General features: G+C 45.0%; 1 protein-coding gene across 2 annotated transcripts in view; it reads right to left on the reverse strand.

Annotated features, from left to right (window-relative positions):
* Positions 1 to 19,936, reverse strand: part of TSPAN32 (tetraspanin 32) — a 37,996-nt gene that overhangs the window by 5,713 nt on the left and 12,347 nt on the right. Inside the window, exons 5-8 of one of the 2 annotated variants that reach the window (XM_050975680.1) lie at positions 15,547 to 15,603; positions 14,967 to 15,041; positions 2,482 to 2,583; positions 892 to 984 (exon numbers count right to left, since the gene is read on the reverse strand). In XM_050975680.1, coding sequence (XP_050831637.1) covers positions 892 to 984; positions 2,482 to 2,583; positions 14,967 to 15,041; positions 15,547 to 15,603 — 327 coding nt within the window. The remainder of the gene's footprint in view (positions 1 to 891; positions 985 to 2,481; positions 2,584 to 14,966; positions 15,042 to 15,546; positions 15,604 to 19,936) is intronic. The other variant, XM_009102197.4, reaches the window with a different exon arrangement.

The raw sequence follows: 19,936 nt of genomic DNA on the forward strand, positions 1-19,936 counted from the left end.
AAATTAGTGTCCTGTGGAAAAGTCAAACAGGTTTTTTTGTGCTCTGATACATGCCTATGATATCTCACACTCTCTGCAAGCACAGGAGATGAGCAGGAAGCTGGAGGGAAGTGACAGGCTGCAAACACAAGCATTTTGAAAGCATTCTAGAACAGTGAAGGAAACTGCATCTGTGGGTCTGAGATCTGCTGATCCGCCAGGGCTCTTCCTCCTGATTCACACAATCACAGAATGATTTGGGTTGGAAGGGACCTTAAAGATCCCATGCAGTTCCAACCCCCCAGCCATGGGCAGGGACACCTTTCCCTAGATCAGGTTGCTCAGAGCTCCATCCCACCTGGCCCTAAACACTTCCAGGGATGGGGAATTCCTAAATTCTCTTGGCAACTTATGCCAGTATCTCACCACCCTTACATTAAATAATTTTTTCCTAATATTTAATCTAAAACTACTGTCAGATTCAAGACATTCCCCCTTGTCATTACATCCTCCTGATAAAAATACCTCTCCATCTTTCTCCTTTTCTAGAAGGACACAATTAGGTCACCTCCATGCCATATCTTTTGCAGGCTGAACAAAAGCAATCCTTTCAGCCATTCCTCGTGGGAGAGATACACCATCCCTCTGATCATATTGGTGGCCTCCTCTGGAATTGCTCCGCCAGGTCAGTGTCCTTCCTGTGGTGGATCCCAGAGCTGAATGCACTACTGCCATACTCTGCCCAGTGTGATTGAAATAACAAAACCCCAACAAAACAAATCCCAACCTGTTTCAACCCCAAACCATCAAAAAGCACAATTCTCATTAACACTTTAGCACCAGTGAGGTTTTGATAGCTAGAAAGTAAAGGCACTACCCCACTATGGTGTGGGAGAATATCCTTTCCCTTACCTGTCCTTCATCATGCACTTGGTCAGGTGGGCATGTCTCGCTCTGAACATCAGTTGTGTCCCCAAAAGGAGAGTGCTTCCCACAGCAAAGGAACTGCAAGAGAGGGAGAAGTTCACCAGCTGCTTGCCAGGGCTCTCCCCTTGCTACCAGCTGCTGCAGCAGGAGGTGCTGGTAACAGGCCTCTGCTGCCCCAGGCAGGGCTACCCAACCAGGGGGGCAAGGAGCAAAGCACGTAGGAATCAACACCTGCAGCAATGCAAGCTGAATTCAGGGGAGGTGGATGGATCTGGCCTCAAACTTGCTCATGCTCCCCCAGGACTGCTGCCTGGAAGTGGGGCCAAGCCGTTCCTCTATGGTCATATTAGTGCTCACAGTGGCTGCCCCAGAAAGCCCAGGGATGCACAGACTCATGTTTCCAGTGATTGTTATGGGCCGAAAGGATTCCCAGCAACACCCATTGGGGAGCTGGTTTCCTATAGCTGTGGTGTACTGGACAGTTTGGAGCTCTGGCAGAAGGGAAAAAAAACCCCAAAACACCAAACAGGAGTAGAAAGACTGCTTCTCCATCAATTAAAGTGGCAACGAAAATAAGCAACTGGTGAAACCAGGCATTGTGTCTGGTTCTCCTTGTCAAATAGAACTCTGGGAGTGCTGCTCCCCACCCTGAAAGCAAGCACTTCCATGCCTGGGTATGGCTCTGAGGGCCACCATCACCACTGCAAAAAGGAACATTTGACCTCTTTGTGTTTTGAGAAGCACAGATAGAAACAGCTTTCAAAAGTACTTGTTATTATGATTTAAGAAAACACAGAAGGATACAGGGAGTTGTGTGGGAGGTGTCTGGAAACAGCTGAGCAGGGCTGACCTCCTCATCCAGCCTTGTGTGTGCCATGAACTCACTCCCCAAACAAGCCCTGCTGTGCGAGGGAATGGCATCTCCTTTACTCAGCAGGGACTCAGGAGTTTCTCACTGTGGGGGACATCCTCACTCATCTCCTGTGGCTTTGGGGCCAAGTGTCCTCCCTGTGCTCTGGGTAACCACCCTTGCCTACCTGCTGAGCTACAGAGACCAACAGCATCCTGGGTAGTGGTTTTTGGGAGCCTGATAGCAGTCTCCAGTTCTATAAGAGGCTGTGTAGCCTCTGGTACTCCTCAGACACAAACCTGAGGATAAATAGGAATAAACATGTGCAAATACTACTGCTGGACTATGTGGAATTCTTGCCTCTTCCTCTCTACTTGACGAGGTGCATATCCACACTCTTGTTCCACAGTGAGCAAGTCACAGGGGCTGCTGAGACAGAAAAAAGCATGGCAGCTGCAGGGCAGAAGCTTTATAGATCTTGCACCACAGTGATTCTCAGAGAGGTGACCCTTTGTTCCTGTTGGTAATCTGGTTGGTCAGATCTGAGTAAGGAAGAATAAGAAGGGAGGAGCAGACTCCACTGCAGGCTGGAGGACTCACTTCTTGAGGAAAAATGGCATTGCAGCATTCACGAGACAGAGCACAGGTGCCAGCCCCAGCCTGCCAAAACCCTCAGGAAGATACCCCAGGGCAAGGTTTTCTCCTGCAGGTAAAAGACAACTTACTGCTTCATGGATGGCAGTCAGTTCATGTCTCCTGAAGCTGGAGGTGTTCCTCCTCACCTCCTCATACACGAAATCATACACATCCATCATGCTGTCTTCCACCTGCAATGAAAGCAGAGGTCTGTATGTACAAAACATTGATCACAGTCATCTCTGGGGAGAATTGTGCTCTTCTTGATTTCCACAGAAGCTCTCTCCGGTGTAGCAATACAAGCAGTGCAGCTACTAAAATGACCCCCAGGCAGCAGCAGGAGCTGGTGTGTGACCCACCAGACAGTAGGGAGCTGGGGTCTCACCAGCTGATGGCTGGAGATTTTGGCCAGTTTTGGATTTTGTGTCAGAGAAGAACTTGGGTGCCTGCAACCAGTGTGCTTCTGAGTCCCTCTGCCAGCAAGGGCTGATGCCATCTCCCCATCCTGAAGGTGGTACTGTGAGGACAGGCACACATGACCATGAGATGCTAGAATACAAAAAGTGAGAGAACCTCAGAGGGTTGGTGTTATCTAAGTGGCAGAGCCATTTCTCTGAACAGAGTAAAAAAAATAACAGGAGTGATTCAGTGGTGAGTCAGACCCTAAATATTTACCAAATGTGTGAGAACTTGAAGCTTGACAGATCCCAGCCAACTCCCATTCGGGTGTCAGAGAAAAAAAAATATGACAGTTGCCCTCAGTGCCTGGAGTCAAAACCTTATTTTTTCCTTTCATTTTCCCTTGCTTCCTCAGCAGCACTGGTCCGAGTGGCCTGCAGTCAGTGCTCGTCTTTCAGGAGGGAAAATCGATGGGAAAGACAGGCAGAGTGGGTAGCCACACAGGGAAGTCTCTGGGAACAGAGCCATCTCTCAGAGAGGCTTTGCAGCTCAATCTAAGGGTTCACACTTGGAAATTCCTCTAAGGAATTAAACGCCAGCACTCTCTGCTCAGGGGTGAAACCAGGATCATTCAAGGTGGTTACATCTATTACTGCAAGATTGCTCTGTCCTGCCCAACTGTCCAAAACACAAGCAACAACAGAGGGTAATAACCAGGGAGGTGGGGGGGTTGAGAAGATTATTTGTATCCAGATTGGCTCTGTGCCTCCAGGAACAGAGTTGAAGGCACACATCAAAAGATTTTCCATGGCATAAGAGTGACCAGTGACAGAGCTCAGATATTATGGGCCAAGAAAAAACACTCCATAACAAAATGCATGACACTGAGCTGTTCCACACAGGTGAGGAAGGAGGATGCTCCTTTTGTCCCCCTGGGGTATCAGAGTGCATAAAGTGAGGTGGGTGCAACAATAAGACCAGATTTCAAAACAACTTCTGCACCAACCTTCCCCACAGCAAACCTTATAACCCAATAAAAAAGAAAATATCCAAGCTTTTCTAACTTCTTGTGGGCCATGAAATAGCTTTCCAGAAGCAGCAATTAAATAAATGGATTCAATAAAAAGAACGTCCATTTCCACTGAAGAATTGGATTAAGAATAATGGAAAAAAGAATAATCTTTTGAGCTCCTCTTGTGGAAAAAAGAAAAACAGAGCAGCAGGTTTCTTAATGTAAGCAATTATTACCTTTTGAATATCCTGATTCCAGTCTAAGATGTAGGAATAAAAACTATTTTGTTCTGTGACAACATACGTATGTGTTTTGGTAAGGGAAGCAGTGCTGCATGCACAATATTTGTCTTTTCATATTTACCATGAGGGTCAGGATGCTGAGCTTTTGTCCAAAAGGCTTAAATTTGGATGACTTAAAAAGAAAAAAATGAAAGGGTTCAAGCAAGGGTTCAAGGGGTGAAAGCAATCCAGAAGTTTAATTACTTTCTAAAGGTCTCTTGAAATCTGGGCCAGGGAATACTGGGAGAGGTAGCTGTTTGAAGGATAAGGGTGGATAGGAAAGAACTGAAGGAACAAGAGGTCTATAACAAAACAGTGGCTGAAAATTATTTCAGCTGTTGGAAACAATAATTGAAAAAACCACAAGCAGTCATAATTTTCCAGCCAGCTCAGCCTCAGTGATGGAAATGTTGATGGTAATCTGCAGGTACATAATGACTACTAAAAACTTCAACTGCACCATTTCTGAACTTGCTTGTGAGCTGACTTCTCAGTTACCTACTGATTTTTTTATTCTCATTTTGTCAAGCAGCCTCCAAGAGCTGAAAATACAAGTCATTAAATGGAAAATGTTTAATAGCAATAATTTCCTTTTAGAATGTGTGTCTGGGCAAGCCTAAGAGTACAATTTGCTGATTAGTCATTCTCAGCATTTCTATCTAGCAATTATATCTAGCATTTATATCCAGACATTATCTGAATAGGCTATTCAGATCCTAGTAAGGGAATATCAAACTCTAAATCCATTTTTTAAAGAGTGAATTGCTTGTAATTCCACCACATCCTCTTTCTGATTTCTGCTAGGATCATTTGATTCTGGAGGGAAAAACTGCTGTTTTCATACAACATAATGGTCTGTTTTCAAAGACTACTGCAGACAGCTTTCTCATTTAAATACTTCAGAGGTAGATATTTTTCACTGGCTGTTTCTGTCTGTGCAGAAGACTGTGCCACAGACCATACAAGAGGTCTGGTTTAATAAGAGAATACATAGGAGAGCAAAACACCACACTTAGCTGCCTGGGATGGGGTTATGTTTATACTCAGAGCTGCAGCCAAGCTCTGAAGCATGGGTCATGCACAGCAGCATCTATCCAGCCCAAGATATCATGCTCTCTCATGCATGCCTGGTGATGTAAAAATTAAAGCCTGAAAGCATAAGAGAGTCACCAGGTGGTTTCATGACTTATTTCAACATTCCTACGTCAAGTTCATCCCCATATTTTCCATTGATCCAGCTCCTAACAGAGTCAAGACCCAGACTGCAGCACTGCTTTGTACTCAATTGTCATCCTCAACAGATTCCCATCACACACTCCCTGATGGGCAACTTTGAGTCCATTGCCTCAAGACAATTTTCTTTTTCTGTATCTTACACTGGTTGTTGGGGGGAAAAAAATTAAAAACAGTCAGGGTGCTTTCTCTCATATTTAAGCAACAAGATGACTGTTGAGTTTGAGTGCTTACACTGATGCTGTTAATAATGTGCTTCAAGATAAAGAGCTGTGCTCCATCACTTAAGTATTTAGCATGCAATGGGCAGATACAGCAGGAGAAGATAAAGTCCATCTGTTTTTCGAAAGGTCTTTCACTCCTCCCAAACATAAGCATCATAATAGTCAAGAGGATTTTCCTGTTCCTAGTAACATGCTGTGATCCACTGCTGGAAGAGTTCTGCTGGACAAAGCTCTCCCTTGGAGGGAGACTGAGCCTGCAGTGCTCATCAGTAAGAAACACCATGAGCTGAAGGTAAAGCATCGGCTGGGCTTTGGTTAAGAAAAATCTCCAGCTTGAGTGATATGGAGGTCACACGTTAAAGTAATTCTTTTCCTGGAAGAAGCTGGGTGAAATGTTCCAGCTCCAAATCAGGTAAATAATTGCTGCCTCCCACTTCTGTCAGCATTCCTTAATGAAATATTCATTTAGGAATGATATTGATGGGTTGCTGGATACAACAAATGGAAAATCACCACTGAAATGGATGCAGCTGACTCCAACTGACTCAGTAAGTGCCATTTTTCACCTTAAATAAAAGAAAAGGAGCTTTGAGATTATTTATCATCCTCTAAATCCTTTCTCCCCCAAGAAGCAGAATGTATGACTGCAGGAAGACATGTACTCTAAGCAATTAGAGTTCTTGCCTTTGGCTATCAAAACTAAAGCAAATTTCCACCTTATCTCCTTCAAGAGGAAAACTGACATTTTTGACTTAGGTTATTTATCAGGATAAGTTTTACCTGTAACTGGATTTGGAACAGAAAGATGAGACAAGGTCTGCCTTCAGTTCCTGATGCCTTTGCAAGCTAAAGATGCCAATGAATCCCAATCCTGATGCCAGTGAATGCCTGTGTCTAGGCAACCTGGCAGTGCCACTTAGGTGGAAACTAATGTAGACTTCTACCAAGAACAATGGTCTGAGTCTTAGTGACCTACCTTTGCAACTGCTGTTGGGTAAAAATCCCTCTGCAAAGATTAAGGAGAACATAGTAAAAGGAAATATCAGGATTGTCTCAAAGACAAAACCACCTTCCTCCTTTCCAATAGACAGGATCACTCTTGGCATGGCAGAGGAAGAAAAGAAGCATGGGAAGCAGGAGGAAGATCTTCCTCTCCTATAGGTCTTTGAGGAATCAAACTGAGCAGACGCAGTGCAGGCTCAGAAGAAACTGCAATCTCAGCACTTTGTGTTCTTTCAGCATCACCACAGGGGGTGACTCACCAGCCTCACTCAGAAATGTCTCTCTAGAGGTGGCTACTACAGACTCCCACACTCAGCTATGAACCACAAGCTAGACAGTTAAGAAGTGAAACTGGAATAAAGAAGTGAACTCAGTCAAAACTCTTCCTTGTTCCAGGAAGAAAAACACTTCTGCATTTTGCTGTCTCTGTCTTCCCTTTCCTCCCCAGTGTGCAGAAATGCATGCATTCACAGCGTGTCAGAAACAGGAGTGGGGCAGATGCAGCAGCTTGGGTTTGGGCAAAGCAATGATGCAACTGCAGTGAAACAGAAGAGAGAAAGCCACTCTGGGTATTAGGAGAGCAACTCCCACCACATGGATCAAACACACACTAAGATGAGCTTGCCCCATTCTTGTTCAGCCAAGTCCTATTTAACACAGTCATTGCAGCTTACGGAATGTTTTTATTTCCTTCACTGCCCATCAGCTTGAGAGCCTTCCTCTAGCCAGTCATTCCCAGATGCTGAAATCAAGTCAGTGCTGGAAATTAGAGCCTTTGAGGTCTCCTGTGGAAAATGGCACAAGATAAGAAGGTGCTGCTCCCCCTCTGACTGACAGTGGTCACTGGAGACCACTGATGCCACAAGATCTAGATGAGGCTTTCAGCCAAATGGTTTTCACTTTTTCCCCCCCCCAGATCTCTATATACATGCAGATTTTGTGTCTATCTATACATACGTACATTAAAAACACCCCAAACCAAACCATGTGGGCTTCCCCCTATTTTCTACTATATACACAGAAGGAGACAGACCAAAAACTGCTGTGGAACAAAGATTTCAGAAAAAGAAAAAACGCTTTCTCTCTAGCCTCAGCACTTCCATCCTGTTCTTGCACAAAACACTCAAAAATGAAAAAGTGCTGAGCTGTTACACTGCTCACCTCCCCATTCCCTATCTCCACATCCCCAAAAGAACAGCAGATTCTAGCTGTGTGGGAGCTATACATCCCTATTGGCCCATGGGCAGAGGGACATCACAGCCTTATGCTCAGCCAAGCCATAAAACCCAGAGGCCACCTTTGTGCTACTCAGATGCAGCATTGCTCTGTGTCTGTGACAGAGTACCAGATGCCTTATAGGAAAGTGCAGAAAACACAGGCAGGCAGTTAATCAATATCAACAAGGATTTTTTCCCCTAAATCCTCCAAATCTGTGGCTGCACACTGGTGAATGTCACAAGTATATCAAGGTCCTCTTGGATTTTTTTTATTAGCTTTTTTATGTTTGCTCTTTGTTGTTTTTTATTTTTTAAATTCATTTTATAACAGAATTGCAAAGCCAAAAAGCTGCCAAGGGCCCACACTGACTTTTTATGTTCCTGTCTTTCAAAACACACAACCCACCAATTTGTGAACACCCCCTCCCCAAAACTTTGGTCAAGTTATCTCAGCCAGCCCTGAGCCTTTACCTGTAGCACTTGAAACCAGTGCCAGGCAAGACTGCTTTCCAACAGAAAGCATTGAACAACACTGAAAACAAACAGTTTTAACTTATAAACCAGTGGTATCAGCAACAGTGCCAGTCCCAGGGCAGCCCTGTCACCTCTGAGGGGGTGCTGGTTGTCCTGCTGCAGTGAGCATCCTACAGGTGCATGAAGGTTGGATGTGCTGCAGCGATGGCAACCACCTGAGTGGCCTCAGGTGCCCTGGCTGATGCTGCTGGAGACCGGAGCTGCAGCTCCAGCTCTGCCAGAGAAAGCGGCAGAAGCGGGGCCGCGTGGGTTCAGCGCCAGGGCAGCCATAAATTATAGAACCCATGAGTGCAAATGCCTGTGTGGAGCTCAGACAAAGGAGAGCAGTGTCTCGCTGGGGGGAGTGGGCTGTCGCTGGCTGGTGAGAACATAAACACTGGGAAAGAGGCACAGTATTTTAAATCGTTAAGGAAGAGGGAGGGGTTTCCCCCCATTTTTGTTTTTTCCCATGGAGTTCAGAGACTGGGAGAAGCTTGGTGGTTTTAAAGTAATTGTGCCTCCTAGATTAGGAGCAAGAGCAAGGAGCATATCAGATAGTTCATAGTTTTCACAGCAACATCAGTGACTTCTGTAAATGCTCTTGGAAGACCCCTGTGAGAAGCTACAATCCTGATCCAGCCTCCCTGAATCAAAGCCCAAAAGGAACCTACCTGTATGCTTCAGGTCTGGTTTCAGAAAACACCTGAGCACACCTTCACCTTGTGTTTAAATCCCATTAAAATCTCTAGGATTTCAGCCTGCATTGAATCATTTAAATCCCTGCAAGACTTTGCCCCAACACAGACCAGAGGCAGCACTTGCAGACATACACACACCCTAGGAAATCCACAGAGGAAGGACCTCTGCAGTCCCACTTAAGAAATTAACTGGAAAGTGATGGGCTGTTCCTTACATATCTGCAGAAAAAAGATGCATGTGCTGGTTTTATGCATGGTAAGAGATGATTTCCCTCCTGGAGACCCAGTCAATGCTGCCTCTGGCCTTGCAACGGTGCTGCATGGAAGGGAGACCCACAGACAGAAGACCAGTGCTGGTTCCATAGGCAGAGGAGGGAGGAGGGAAGCTACTTTGTTCAAGAGCAAGACCCAGGTGTGGCAATGTTTGTTATTTAACAGCTGCAGCTGTTAATTCCAGACATGTACTCCAGGCTTTCTAACATGTTAGAAAATCACCATCTCAAAAGGTACCACCTTGCTTGCTAACAAACCATGGAAGACTCCATTTCCACTTCCCAGCATGAGGAGGGAAGAGCAGACAAGTTCCTCTGAAGGAAGCAGAGCAAGGCTGCAGGAGAATCATAATGTAGACAAATGGCTTGTAGCAATTCCCTGCCCATAAAAAGCTAAATCCTTGCATTTATTCTTGAAGTACAAGCAGTGCAGCACAGAGGGGCTAATGCCTTTCCACTTATGTAGAGCCAAAAGCCACAGGTGAAACTCGTTTTGAAATCACCCAGCAACCTGAGAAACCACTTGATAATTAAGAGATTACCATATCATTGCAGCTAGTGCAAATTCAAACAACCTCTTCATTCAGAGGACATGGGGAATCAGGCCTTTACAGAACTATAGACAACTCTTTACATTAGTTTCAAATTCCTGAGTTGGGAAGTTGTAATTTAATCCATTTTATGCTTTTACCTGTGAACAAATCTCTAATTAAAATGCCCATTCTGTTGCAAAACTCCTTTTATGTTGCAGCAATTTTAGCGTCACTGACCCACCCAACCACCCTGGCTTATGGGGCCAGGGCCACAGGGTTCCTGGAAGAAGCTGCTGCAGAGAAAGGGAACAGCAGAAGTTGATGTGGAATAGAAACTCCTCTGGCCTCTTTCACAACAAGGCCCAGAACATAACTCCAAACCTCAGTTTCACCAAGCCAAGTGCCAGGTCCTGCACTTTGGTCAAGTGAGCTCAATGACCTCATGCAGCACTACAGGCTTAGATAGCAGTGACTGGAAAGGGGCCCAGTGGAAAAGGACCTGGGGGTGCTGGGTAAGAGCTGACAATGAGCCAGCACGTGCCCAGGTGGCCAAGGAGGCCTAGGGCATCCTGGTTTGTATCAAAAATAGCGTGGCCAGCAGGGCTATGGCAGTGATTGTTCCTCTGTCCTGGGTACTGCTGGGGCCACACTGGGATGGCTGTGCCCAGTGCTGGGCCACTCACTACAAGAAAGATGAAGTACTGGAGCATGTCCAGAGAAGGGCAATGGAGCTGGTGAAGGGTCTGCAGAGGAAATCCAGTGAGAGTGAGGTGGGGGTAGTTTAGCCTGGAGAAAAGGAGGCTCAGGGAAGACATTATTGCTCTCTGCAACTGCCTAAAAGGAGCTTGTAGCATGGTGGGGGTTCATCTCATCTCTTAGGCAACAAGCGACAGCATAAGAGCCTCAAACTGTCCAGGTTCAGGTTGGACATCAGGAAGAATTTCTTCACTGAAGGGTGGGTCAGGCATTGGAATGGGCTGCCCAGGGAGGTGGTGGAGTCACCGTCCCTGGAAGTGTTCAAGAAATGGACATGGCACTAAGTGCTCTAGTCTAGTTGACAGTCAAAGGTTGGGCTCAGTGATCTTAAAAGTGTTTTCCAACCTTAATGATTCTGGTTGGTGCTGGTTAGTACGGGTACCAAATCTTCTCTATGGCAGCTGCAAGTACAGCTTTGGTCCAGCCTCTGCAGATAGGTTTCTAAAGCAGCAATTAGTGGGTCAGGAGAGAAAGGAAGCTGGGGAGCAAGAGGAGGAAGCAGCAGGCCTCCCCACCAGCTGTGCTAAATGTGGCAGGTCTCTCCTACATCCCTCTCTGCATTCCACATCCCTGCTCTTTTTGGCCATTCTGTGAATGACAGAGGAACCTCACTTAAACAGCAGTTTGTGGCAAAGGATCTGCCATAAAAATAACTTTGAAAAAGAAGACTCAGCTCTTCAGTTTCAGGAAGCAGGAGTTCCTAATGTGGCTGAAAAGCATTTGAAAACGTCATGATTTCTGTGGTGATGACAGCAGTTCCAGCAAAGACCTTGCATAGAGGTCATCCCATCCCCTCTGCCCTCCCATGCCCGTCAGTGTCTTGTTCGCTTTGATTGCACCACTGTCCTTCCTCAGACAGTTTTGCAACACTTCCCTACCAAGACCACACCTCCCACTGAGAGGAGGAGCAATTGGGATGCAACCTTTTACGATAAAACATGATGAATCTAAGGTTCATGATTGCTGCATGTCTGGCATACATCACAAGAAAACAGACTATGGTGATATTGAGTCCATCTGAAATGCAGATAACTTGAAATTAAAACATTCAGCATCTGTCTGAAAGAATTCATCCAGAAGCTACAGAAAGTCATGAAAGCAGAAAAGAATGGGAAGTTAGAAGATTAATTTGTTTACAGTGCCAGGTCTGAGAATATCAAATATTTACAAATAACTCTTCCTTTCTCCCTGCCCAGCTTCTCTGTAAGAATTACTGTAAAAAAAGGCCCTAAAAGAGCCACACAGGCAAAAAGGGCATCTTGTTTTCATCATATTCAAACTACATTTCCACCTATTGTCTCTTGATAATAACCACAAAAACAATTTTTCAACTGAGTATTAGGGTCTACTCTTTCAGGTGATTTTCTGTGAGAGGGTTCTGCTTTATGAAGAAAATGTAGGGGTTCTTTTTAATCTTTGTTTTTTTACCAGCAGGAGTAAACCACTGAAGCATCTGCCATGGATCAGAGCAGGAGAGACCTCCCATCCCCAGCTTGCAAAGGGAGGGGAGAACTCTCTTTTCAGTGCTGCTTGTGTTCGGAACCTTGCCAGCAGGGAGGGAGAGGACAGGAACAACTGACACCAGCTCCCAGCTGGCATTTCCAAAATGAGCAGCCTAATTTTCTGTTTGGCATTCCACTAGAAATTTTTCATGAGAAAAATTGGAATTTTTGTTCTAGCCATGAACGTGGGGGCAGTTCCCCTTGGTGCTTTTAGTGATTCAGGCACGTGTAATGGCCATATTCATCCATATTCAGTTTTACATCCTCAGTTTCATTCCCTTCTTGATAGCTGTGTACATCCCATCAGGCTTACAAGACACCCACCCACTAGGCTGGGTTTGATCCCCCCCCCCCCCAGATTGCCACAATTAACTATGTTTTGAGAGTACTGACATGCAGTAGGCAGCAGAGGACACCTGCTTGAATTTGGTTCTTTCTTTTGAGAAAGACAAGCAAACAACCAGCTCTATAATGAGACTTCAGAAGTCTTATCCCTACTTCATTCAATTTTCTGTATCATTGCGCTCCTGTCCTGGATGGGCAGACACATCTGCATTTCTTTCAGTCACCTGTATTTTTCTGTCACATCTGCATTTCTTTCTCTAGTGAGACAAGTTATTTTTCAATCGAAACTAAATTTACACATATTCTGTAAGTGACACTTCTAATTAAATCTTCCTCATTTATATTCCCTGCTTTTTCTTGGATTTTAGGAAGCAGAGAAACACAAGATAGTATCTAAGGGTATTTTTTTCTGTTGTCAGAAACACTGCTGGTTTTCTTTGCCCAGAAAGTCAACCTTTTACAAAACCCCCTAATTTTGCCCAGTGGAAGCGGTTTTGCTTACAGAAACCCAAACAATTACCAAAGCTAACCATAACCATGGGTGCTTTTGTGGGCAGGGCACTCAGAGCTAAAAAACCCATGAAAATAATTTGAAGTAAAACCAGATGTACTAATTAAGAGATATACAAAGCAATACTCTTAAAATATTTTCAGCAAAATATTTTTTGCATGGCACATCCCTGTATTACATAGCCCAACATACAACCTTTTTCTTGCAGTCTTTTTATGCCCTACACCATGCATGTGGATTAACAGTAAAACTAAACAGTCTGTTTAAAAACACAATTTCACAATGCCAACCAGACAGTTTCTGGTCCTATTTCTCCTTTACTGACATGGCCTGTGCTTCAATCCACAATTTAATGTATGCAGAAGAAGGAGGAAAGTGGGCTCCCTTCTGTATTGGTCATGAAAACCAAATTATTTCCATATTAAATTGTTAGTGGGAATGTAATAAATGTTGATAGTTTTGCCTGAAACAATAAGGGAAAAAAAAATAAAGAGGTTGTGGAAAGACATATTTTCATGGATACCTCAGCTCTTATTGATTCCACTTCAGCCAGTTAAGCATACAGATGAAAAATGCTGTGTGCCATCAGGGTTCACCCTAATATTTCCAAAGCAGTTGGACAAATTCACAGAGGAAAAACACAGGGAGAACATTAAAGGCAAAGGCACCAGCAGTTGCCACCAGCAGACACCTGGGTCACAATCTGCTGGCATCTGAAAAAGCATTGCTTTGTGCTTGCTGGTTTTTATGCTGCAACCTTGGCTAACAGCCGGTCAGCCAAAAATCTCCTTGGCCAACAACTTTAGCCTGGTCCAGTGTAGCCACCTGCACATTTCAAAGGATTTTCAACTACTTTGGGCACTGGCCAGCTCTGGGAAAACTTTCTAGAGAAGCAGGATCTTATCCCTCTCCTTAACCTTGACTTCTACTTTCAGAAAGACTGGGATTTAATTTATGCACAGGACACTGAACCATTACAGGGCAGGGCTCCTTCTGCCTGCAAAAGCAATTGCCACAGCCCTAGTGTGGACTGAGTCTCTAGAATTTTGATGGAGTTGTGCTCCTCCATCACAGAAGGAAGTCTCAAGGCCGGCCTTCTGACACTTCAGAGTGATCTTTGATCACCCCCACTAAATGTAACCGTAAAAAGATGAGCGGGTAGCATCAATCCCTAATTCACTGGGATGATGTTTCACATTACATCCTCATTGGTGCCCAGAACATTGCAGATTATGGCACATGCTAGGGCTGGGGAGAGGCAAAATAGAGACAAGGACTGAGCCACTGCATGAAACACCTATCAAAGTCCCAAGCACTTCCCTGAATTATTTAGGTACTTGCCAAAAATACCAGTGTTCTGCTTTCAAAAGAAAGATGTCATTATTTTTTTACACTCCCCAGTCTCTTAAAGTTTGTATTTTTTGAGTGCAGGGATGCAAAAAGGGGAATAAAGACTAACTTACCCAGCACCTTGCATCACCCATCTACCCCAGCAAGCTCTGGGTTAAAATTTCAAAGTACAGCTTTCTTCCAAAATCAGCCTCCTATAATCTTCTCTTTCTGGTCCAGCATCATACTGACCCAAAATACCATTTTTCACTCTTGTATTTTTCATATACCACTGCTGCATGTTAATAATCACAACTCCTGGGTGCTTCTGGCCACTGCCTTCAAATAGAGGCTCCTAATTGACGTTAGCAGGAATTAGAACCAGCTGGAAATTACTTTTCAAAAGTCAAGCATCTCATTTAAAACAAAACAAAACAAAGCAAACATCCCCTGAAAAAAAAAATCCCAGCGCTAAGGAGACTTGCATTTTATTTTGCCTTCAGCACAAAGCATTTGCCCTGCATGAGATTTTCCATGGACTTCTCCCTTTAGATGATCCCACTGAAGAGGCATCTGATGAAGGTGACCCTGTTCTTCCAAAGGACGGATGCAACAGAGCATGGATCTGATAGACCTCAATATGGATGGCTTAATTAACACCAGATGTCCCTTTTATGGGTGGAATACTTGCTATGAAAAAAATCTCTGACGAGATGCTGGTGGTATTTCCTAGCAGCCAACACTTACCTCCGTGCTGTGTGTGTATCTCCAGCAGGCAGCTGGGATCAATCCACAAAAGGCCAGAGCAAAACAGAAAAATCCCTGAGGATAAAGAGGAAAAATACCAACAGTTACAGCCTGGGGAAAAAAATACCCATTTGCAAACACAATCAGAACATATTTAATATGCTTGTTTGAGCAAGTTTCATTAAAGTTTAAACATCACCTTCTTTTAATATCCCTCATAATGTCAGTTACTTAAAAGAAATTAGATGGACAATAATGTGGTTCTCCATCAGGAGCCCTCTAATTACACTGGCCAATTGAAGAGTTTGACCAAAAAACCAGGCAGCTTCCTGCAGAGCAGTTAATCTATTCTGCCCAAATTCCTCTTGGACAAAGAAAAGGACATATAAAACATTATATTTACAGTATGCTTCCCTTCTGCCGCAGGACTGTGCTCCGTAATCATGGGATTCAATCCCCTGCCTTTAAAACTTGGTATTGGCTTCAAAGAGGGGAAAAGCCACACAAATAGTCCATAAAGAAGGAAATAACTGTGACAGAGATAAAAATCAACCTGCTCTGGAAGAAGAGCTGGACTTACTCTGTGAGCAAGATGGCAGCTGCACGGCCAAGCTGCTTTCCTTAGATCAGCACCACCCTAGTTAGACAACAGGATGACAGAAATATAATCAAGGCCAGAAACTGACCCTGAAGTGTCCAAACAATAACATCAATGATGCAGGACATGGCTTGACTTTTGTCTTCTTCCCTAGGCTTGCAGAGCTGGAAGTTACATGCTATCTGTTTTTATTTGAGCAAATCTGGACCAAAAACCCCACACCCTGATATAAAAAGCACTCGCCTGCTGTGACAGCTGGACCAAATGATCTTGTTCACATTTAAAAGAAAAAAAGGAAGGGAAAAGTGCCTGTAAAGTATTTGAAGGCTAAATGGGCTCATCCAATATGAATCCACAGCTTAGTCTTGGAATGACAAAAGGTGATGAATAAGCATTGGTTGAAAATTAATGCCCTTACAAGTTTTTCCATTAAACTGTGCCTCTTTCAACATAACATTATGTGGGAAACTTACCCAGCTGACTGCATCTTATTTTGATTTCTAATTTTTTTCTATGACTGTTTTCATTGCATGATACAGTTGAAATAACTTGGAAAAGTTTAAATCTTTCATGAAATTTTACCAAATTCAAGCTTAAGAGAGGAAGAAGAACATTGCTTCTACCAGTTCTGCTCCACAAAAAAAAAAAAGCTTAAAAGATATATTGGAAAAAAAAATCTCCAAACTCATGCATAAGCAGCAAGAAAGGAAAATGTGTTACTTCAAATCCTGGAAATGAAAGTGAATGTGCCAGTAAAATCCTTTTGCTGGCTCTTGTCCATCTGCTCTGTTTCTCTGCCCTGCCTGGGGACTTTGCTCCTGGAACAAGACTGCCACTGGTATTCACCACTTTTTTGGGGGCTGCCTTGTGGCAGGCTCTGCATCAGACACTGGGGAAAACCCTGGTACAGCTCTTACGAAAAATCTTAAATTATGTATGTCCAGTCTCTCCTTTCATTTATTGTTTTGGCAGTTGCCTGGCCATATAACTGATGAGATCACTCGTTGCCTTGCTAGGAGCTAAAATGAGATTACCCGAGACCCTAAAGAAGATGAGAGGAAAAGTCTGATCAAACACTGACATGACAAGGTGGTTACAAGTCATGAAGATGTGGAAGAGCTCGCAGGGCAAGATATCTCAGACCAAATCCCAGCTGGAGTGGGGGGTTCAATCCTGCATACACAGCACAAACTGGAAGGAGGAGGTGAGGTTACACAGGCATGTCAGGATGCTCAATAGGACCAGACCCTGCATTTTGCACTGCCTCCAACAACTTCCCCTCCAACAAACAGCATTTTCACCAAAATCAAGTTCAAAGGCAATAAAATAAAAGAAAAAAAAGAAAATTAATCAGATGGAAAAACCAGCACTAACAGCAATGTGACCACTCTTCTGCATATCATTCCATTAAAGTTATAATTCAGGTGACCCACCATGAGCCCAGAGAGCATGAACAACAGGATGCCAGTGACAACCCAGATTTCTTCCACTGTGCTCTCCCTTCCTTCCATACCAGCTCCAGCACTTAAAACACCTCTCTGGGGCCAGAACCCCCAGCAGATAAAAATCCTCCTTTTCATCTTCCCTTCCTCAGCTCCACCCCACATCTCAGTTCTTCATCATCAGCTCTCCCTTTATTTCTGTCTGGTTTCTCTGGGAATACCAAGATGCATCCCCTTGAGAAGCTCCCCCTCCATCCAGCTGATGTGCAGCAATTACATGGCTCCGGGAACATCTTATAAATGAATTATAGCCTGCTTTTTCCCTTCCCAGCCAAAAGGCTTTTGGAAGAGCAACTTTCTAATTACATTAGAAGACATTTGGAGGAAAAAAGGAAAAGGCAACGTGCAGTTCGCATACAAAATGTGGAAAGGTTGAGGCTGGTTCACCATCTCCCAGACCCTTGGAGATCCTCAGAGCCAGCCACAGGCTGTTGCCTGCTCCCTTTGCAAGAGACAGCCACATCAGCCCTGTGGAGGGCTGTCACCAGGCAGACATCAATTACTCTTTTATGAATGACCTTTCTTCCATCCTTGCTGCAAGGAACAATTTCTCTTTGACAGACTTGGCAGAATCCACAGGAACAGCACCCTGTCTGTTGGCTGGTGTTTCTTTTAATTCACCTTTCTGATGCTTCTCTTTTGGTGAAGGGGGCCTGCTTTGGATGAGGGATGGATCCTTTAGCTCATACTGTGCTCTATAGCTGTGTTTTGCCAAACTCCTACACTTCCAGGGAAGAAGCAGACCTCTGCCCTGCTCTGCTCCAGCTGTTTTTTGGTGCTGCTGTGGTCATTGCAAAGGCCAGTTCCCTGCCAGACTGCAGAGCCCAGGGGCAGGGAAAGGAGGGGCAAATTTCAGATGGCATCCATCAGGTTGTGTCCCTCTCTGTCTGACCTAGTTCATCTAAAAGCATGCAATGGTTTCGCCCTTCCACAGAGCAAACACGAGTCAGTGACATCAGTCCGAAAGAGCAATCTGTCCTTGGTACCAGCTCTGCCACTGGCACACAGATGCCTCACTCAGAAGCATTGCACCATGAGGGAGAGCACAAGAAGCAGATTAAATTAGAAAGGAAGATGCTGAAGTGTGCTGCAGTGATATTAAGGACCCTCTACACACTGGCCTACACCTGGGTATAATAAAGCAAACAGCCTGTGCTGTGTGCTGCCCCTACTAGCTCATCAATCTTGATGAAAACCTGGGTTATATTGGGCATTCACTGAGGCTTTTTCCACTGCATATTTTGGAACATCTGCTCCATCCTGATCACAATTTTTTTTCTATACTAGTCAGGTTTTAGACTGTAAAGTTCAGATGTGAGAATTTCAGCTGGCATGTTGCTCCCTGTTTTTTCTTTTCTTTCCCTTTCTCTGTCTGACCAGGTAACAACACATGGTGCTTTAAACCTCACTGATACCAGAGTCTTTACTTTATGCAAACAGGAAAGCTGCTGTTTTCCTTCCTTTTCCTCCCCTTCAATAGTGACATGGCCTCCAGGGGCTATAAAGCTGCAGGATATTTACATTCAGGATTGACTGCATAATGGGCCATGGATCACCAGAAAGCAGAGTTTGCCTGGGCTGGAGGACAGTGAACAAGTCTGTTGCTATCCTCCCTGTTTAAGAGGAGCTTTATATGTAATATTGTTGGATTTTAGAGCATAATTTTTTATCCTAAAGTTCTCAATTACTTATTTGGAACCAGCTTCCTCACAAGCAGCACTGGATGCACAGTAGCATCTGTCTGGTCTTATGATGCTGTTAATGCAGCTAGAAGACAATCTCCTGAGACCTGTGTGAGACCAGTTTGACCTGTCCTGGTTTCTAACCACTGTGCACCCATTACTGTTATTAGAACAGCACCAGTGAGGCCTCCAAAGAACAGAGACTCCTCCTCTGTAGGCACACAAACCTCCAGATAGCCAGGTAGCATGACGATATATAATCCAAACAAACAAAAAAAGCTCCTGTAAGCCTAATCTGGATCCTTGTTCAGCTTTTCCCTAGTGTGGCTGGTTTACAAAGTGGCATTGTGGTGGACCAGCCACATCGATGCAGACATCCCCCATGTATGGCTCGGTTTCCTGAACAGCCACAGATGTCAGGCAAATAGTCTGGTGTCTTCCCTCTTTGATTAAAGAGTGAATTAAATGGTCTTCTAAATAAGACACAGTCTATGCAGGGAGGAAAATTCCTTTAAAATCAATAGCAGGGGAAGATGAAAGATTCTCTCTCTTGCAGAAGGAGGGAAAAAGCTCCAAGCAGCAGGGCTGATCGCTCCTGTGAGCTACAGCACAGCAGGGATCAGCAGGGTTGGACAACACACTGACTAGTTTTGGAGCCCCACAGGGCCAAACCCCACTCCTGCCTGTGAGTACACCTCACTGCAGCCGTCAGGGCTGGCTCTCCCTGCTCTCGCTTCTCGCTGGCAGATCAAAGATTAAATGTGTGCCTTTGGAGTGGGAACTGGGGGCAAAACAAGCAGAGAGGTGGCCCGTGGTGGATCACACGGTTGGGAGGGGAGGGGGCAATTTATAATAGGCGAAGTCCTCTCTGTGTGATTTAAGACGCCGATGAGCTCCTTCAACGGCTTGGAGTCGAGAATACCCTGGCTAGCGGCCAGCTCTTGAGCGCCTCCTAGGGTTCCCGTTAATTCCTGAGCGCCGGGGACGTGCCACCACCCCGCAGGGATCACGGAGGCTGCCCCGGTTCCGCGGCATCCCCCGGAGCGGGCGGGCAGCGATAGTGGGCAGGCGGCAGGCGGGCCCGCGGCGCTCTCCCGCGGCGAAGCGCGGCGCTGGAGCGGCCCCGCGCGGCGGCCAGGGCCCGCTCGCCTCCTGCCCCACGGCTCGGCACGGAGACGGCGGAAACCG

The sequence above is a fragment of the Serinus canaria genome, chromosome 5 (assembly GCF_022539315.1).
Source record: "Serinus canaria isolate serCan28SL12 chromosome 5, serCan2020, whole genome shotgun sequence".
Taxonomy (NCBI): Eukaryota; Metazoa; Chordata; class Aves; order Passeriformes; family Fringillidae; genus Serinus; species Serinus canaria.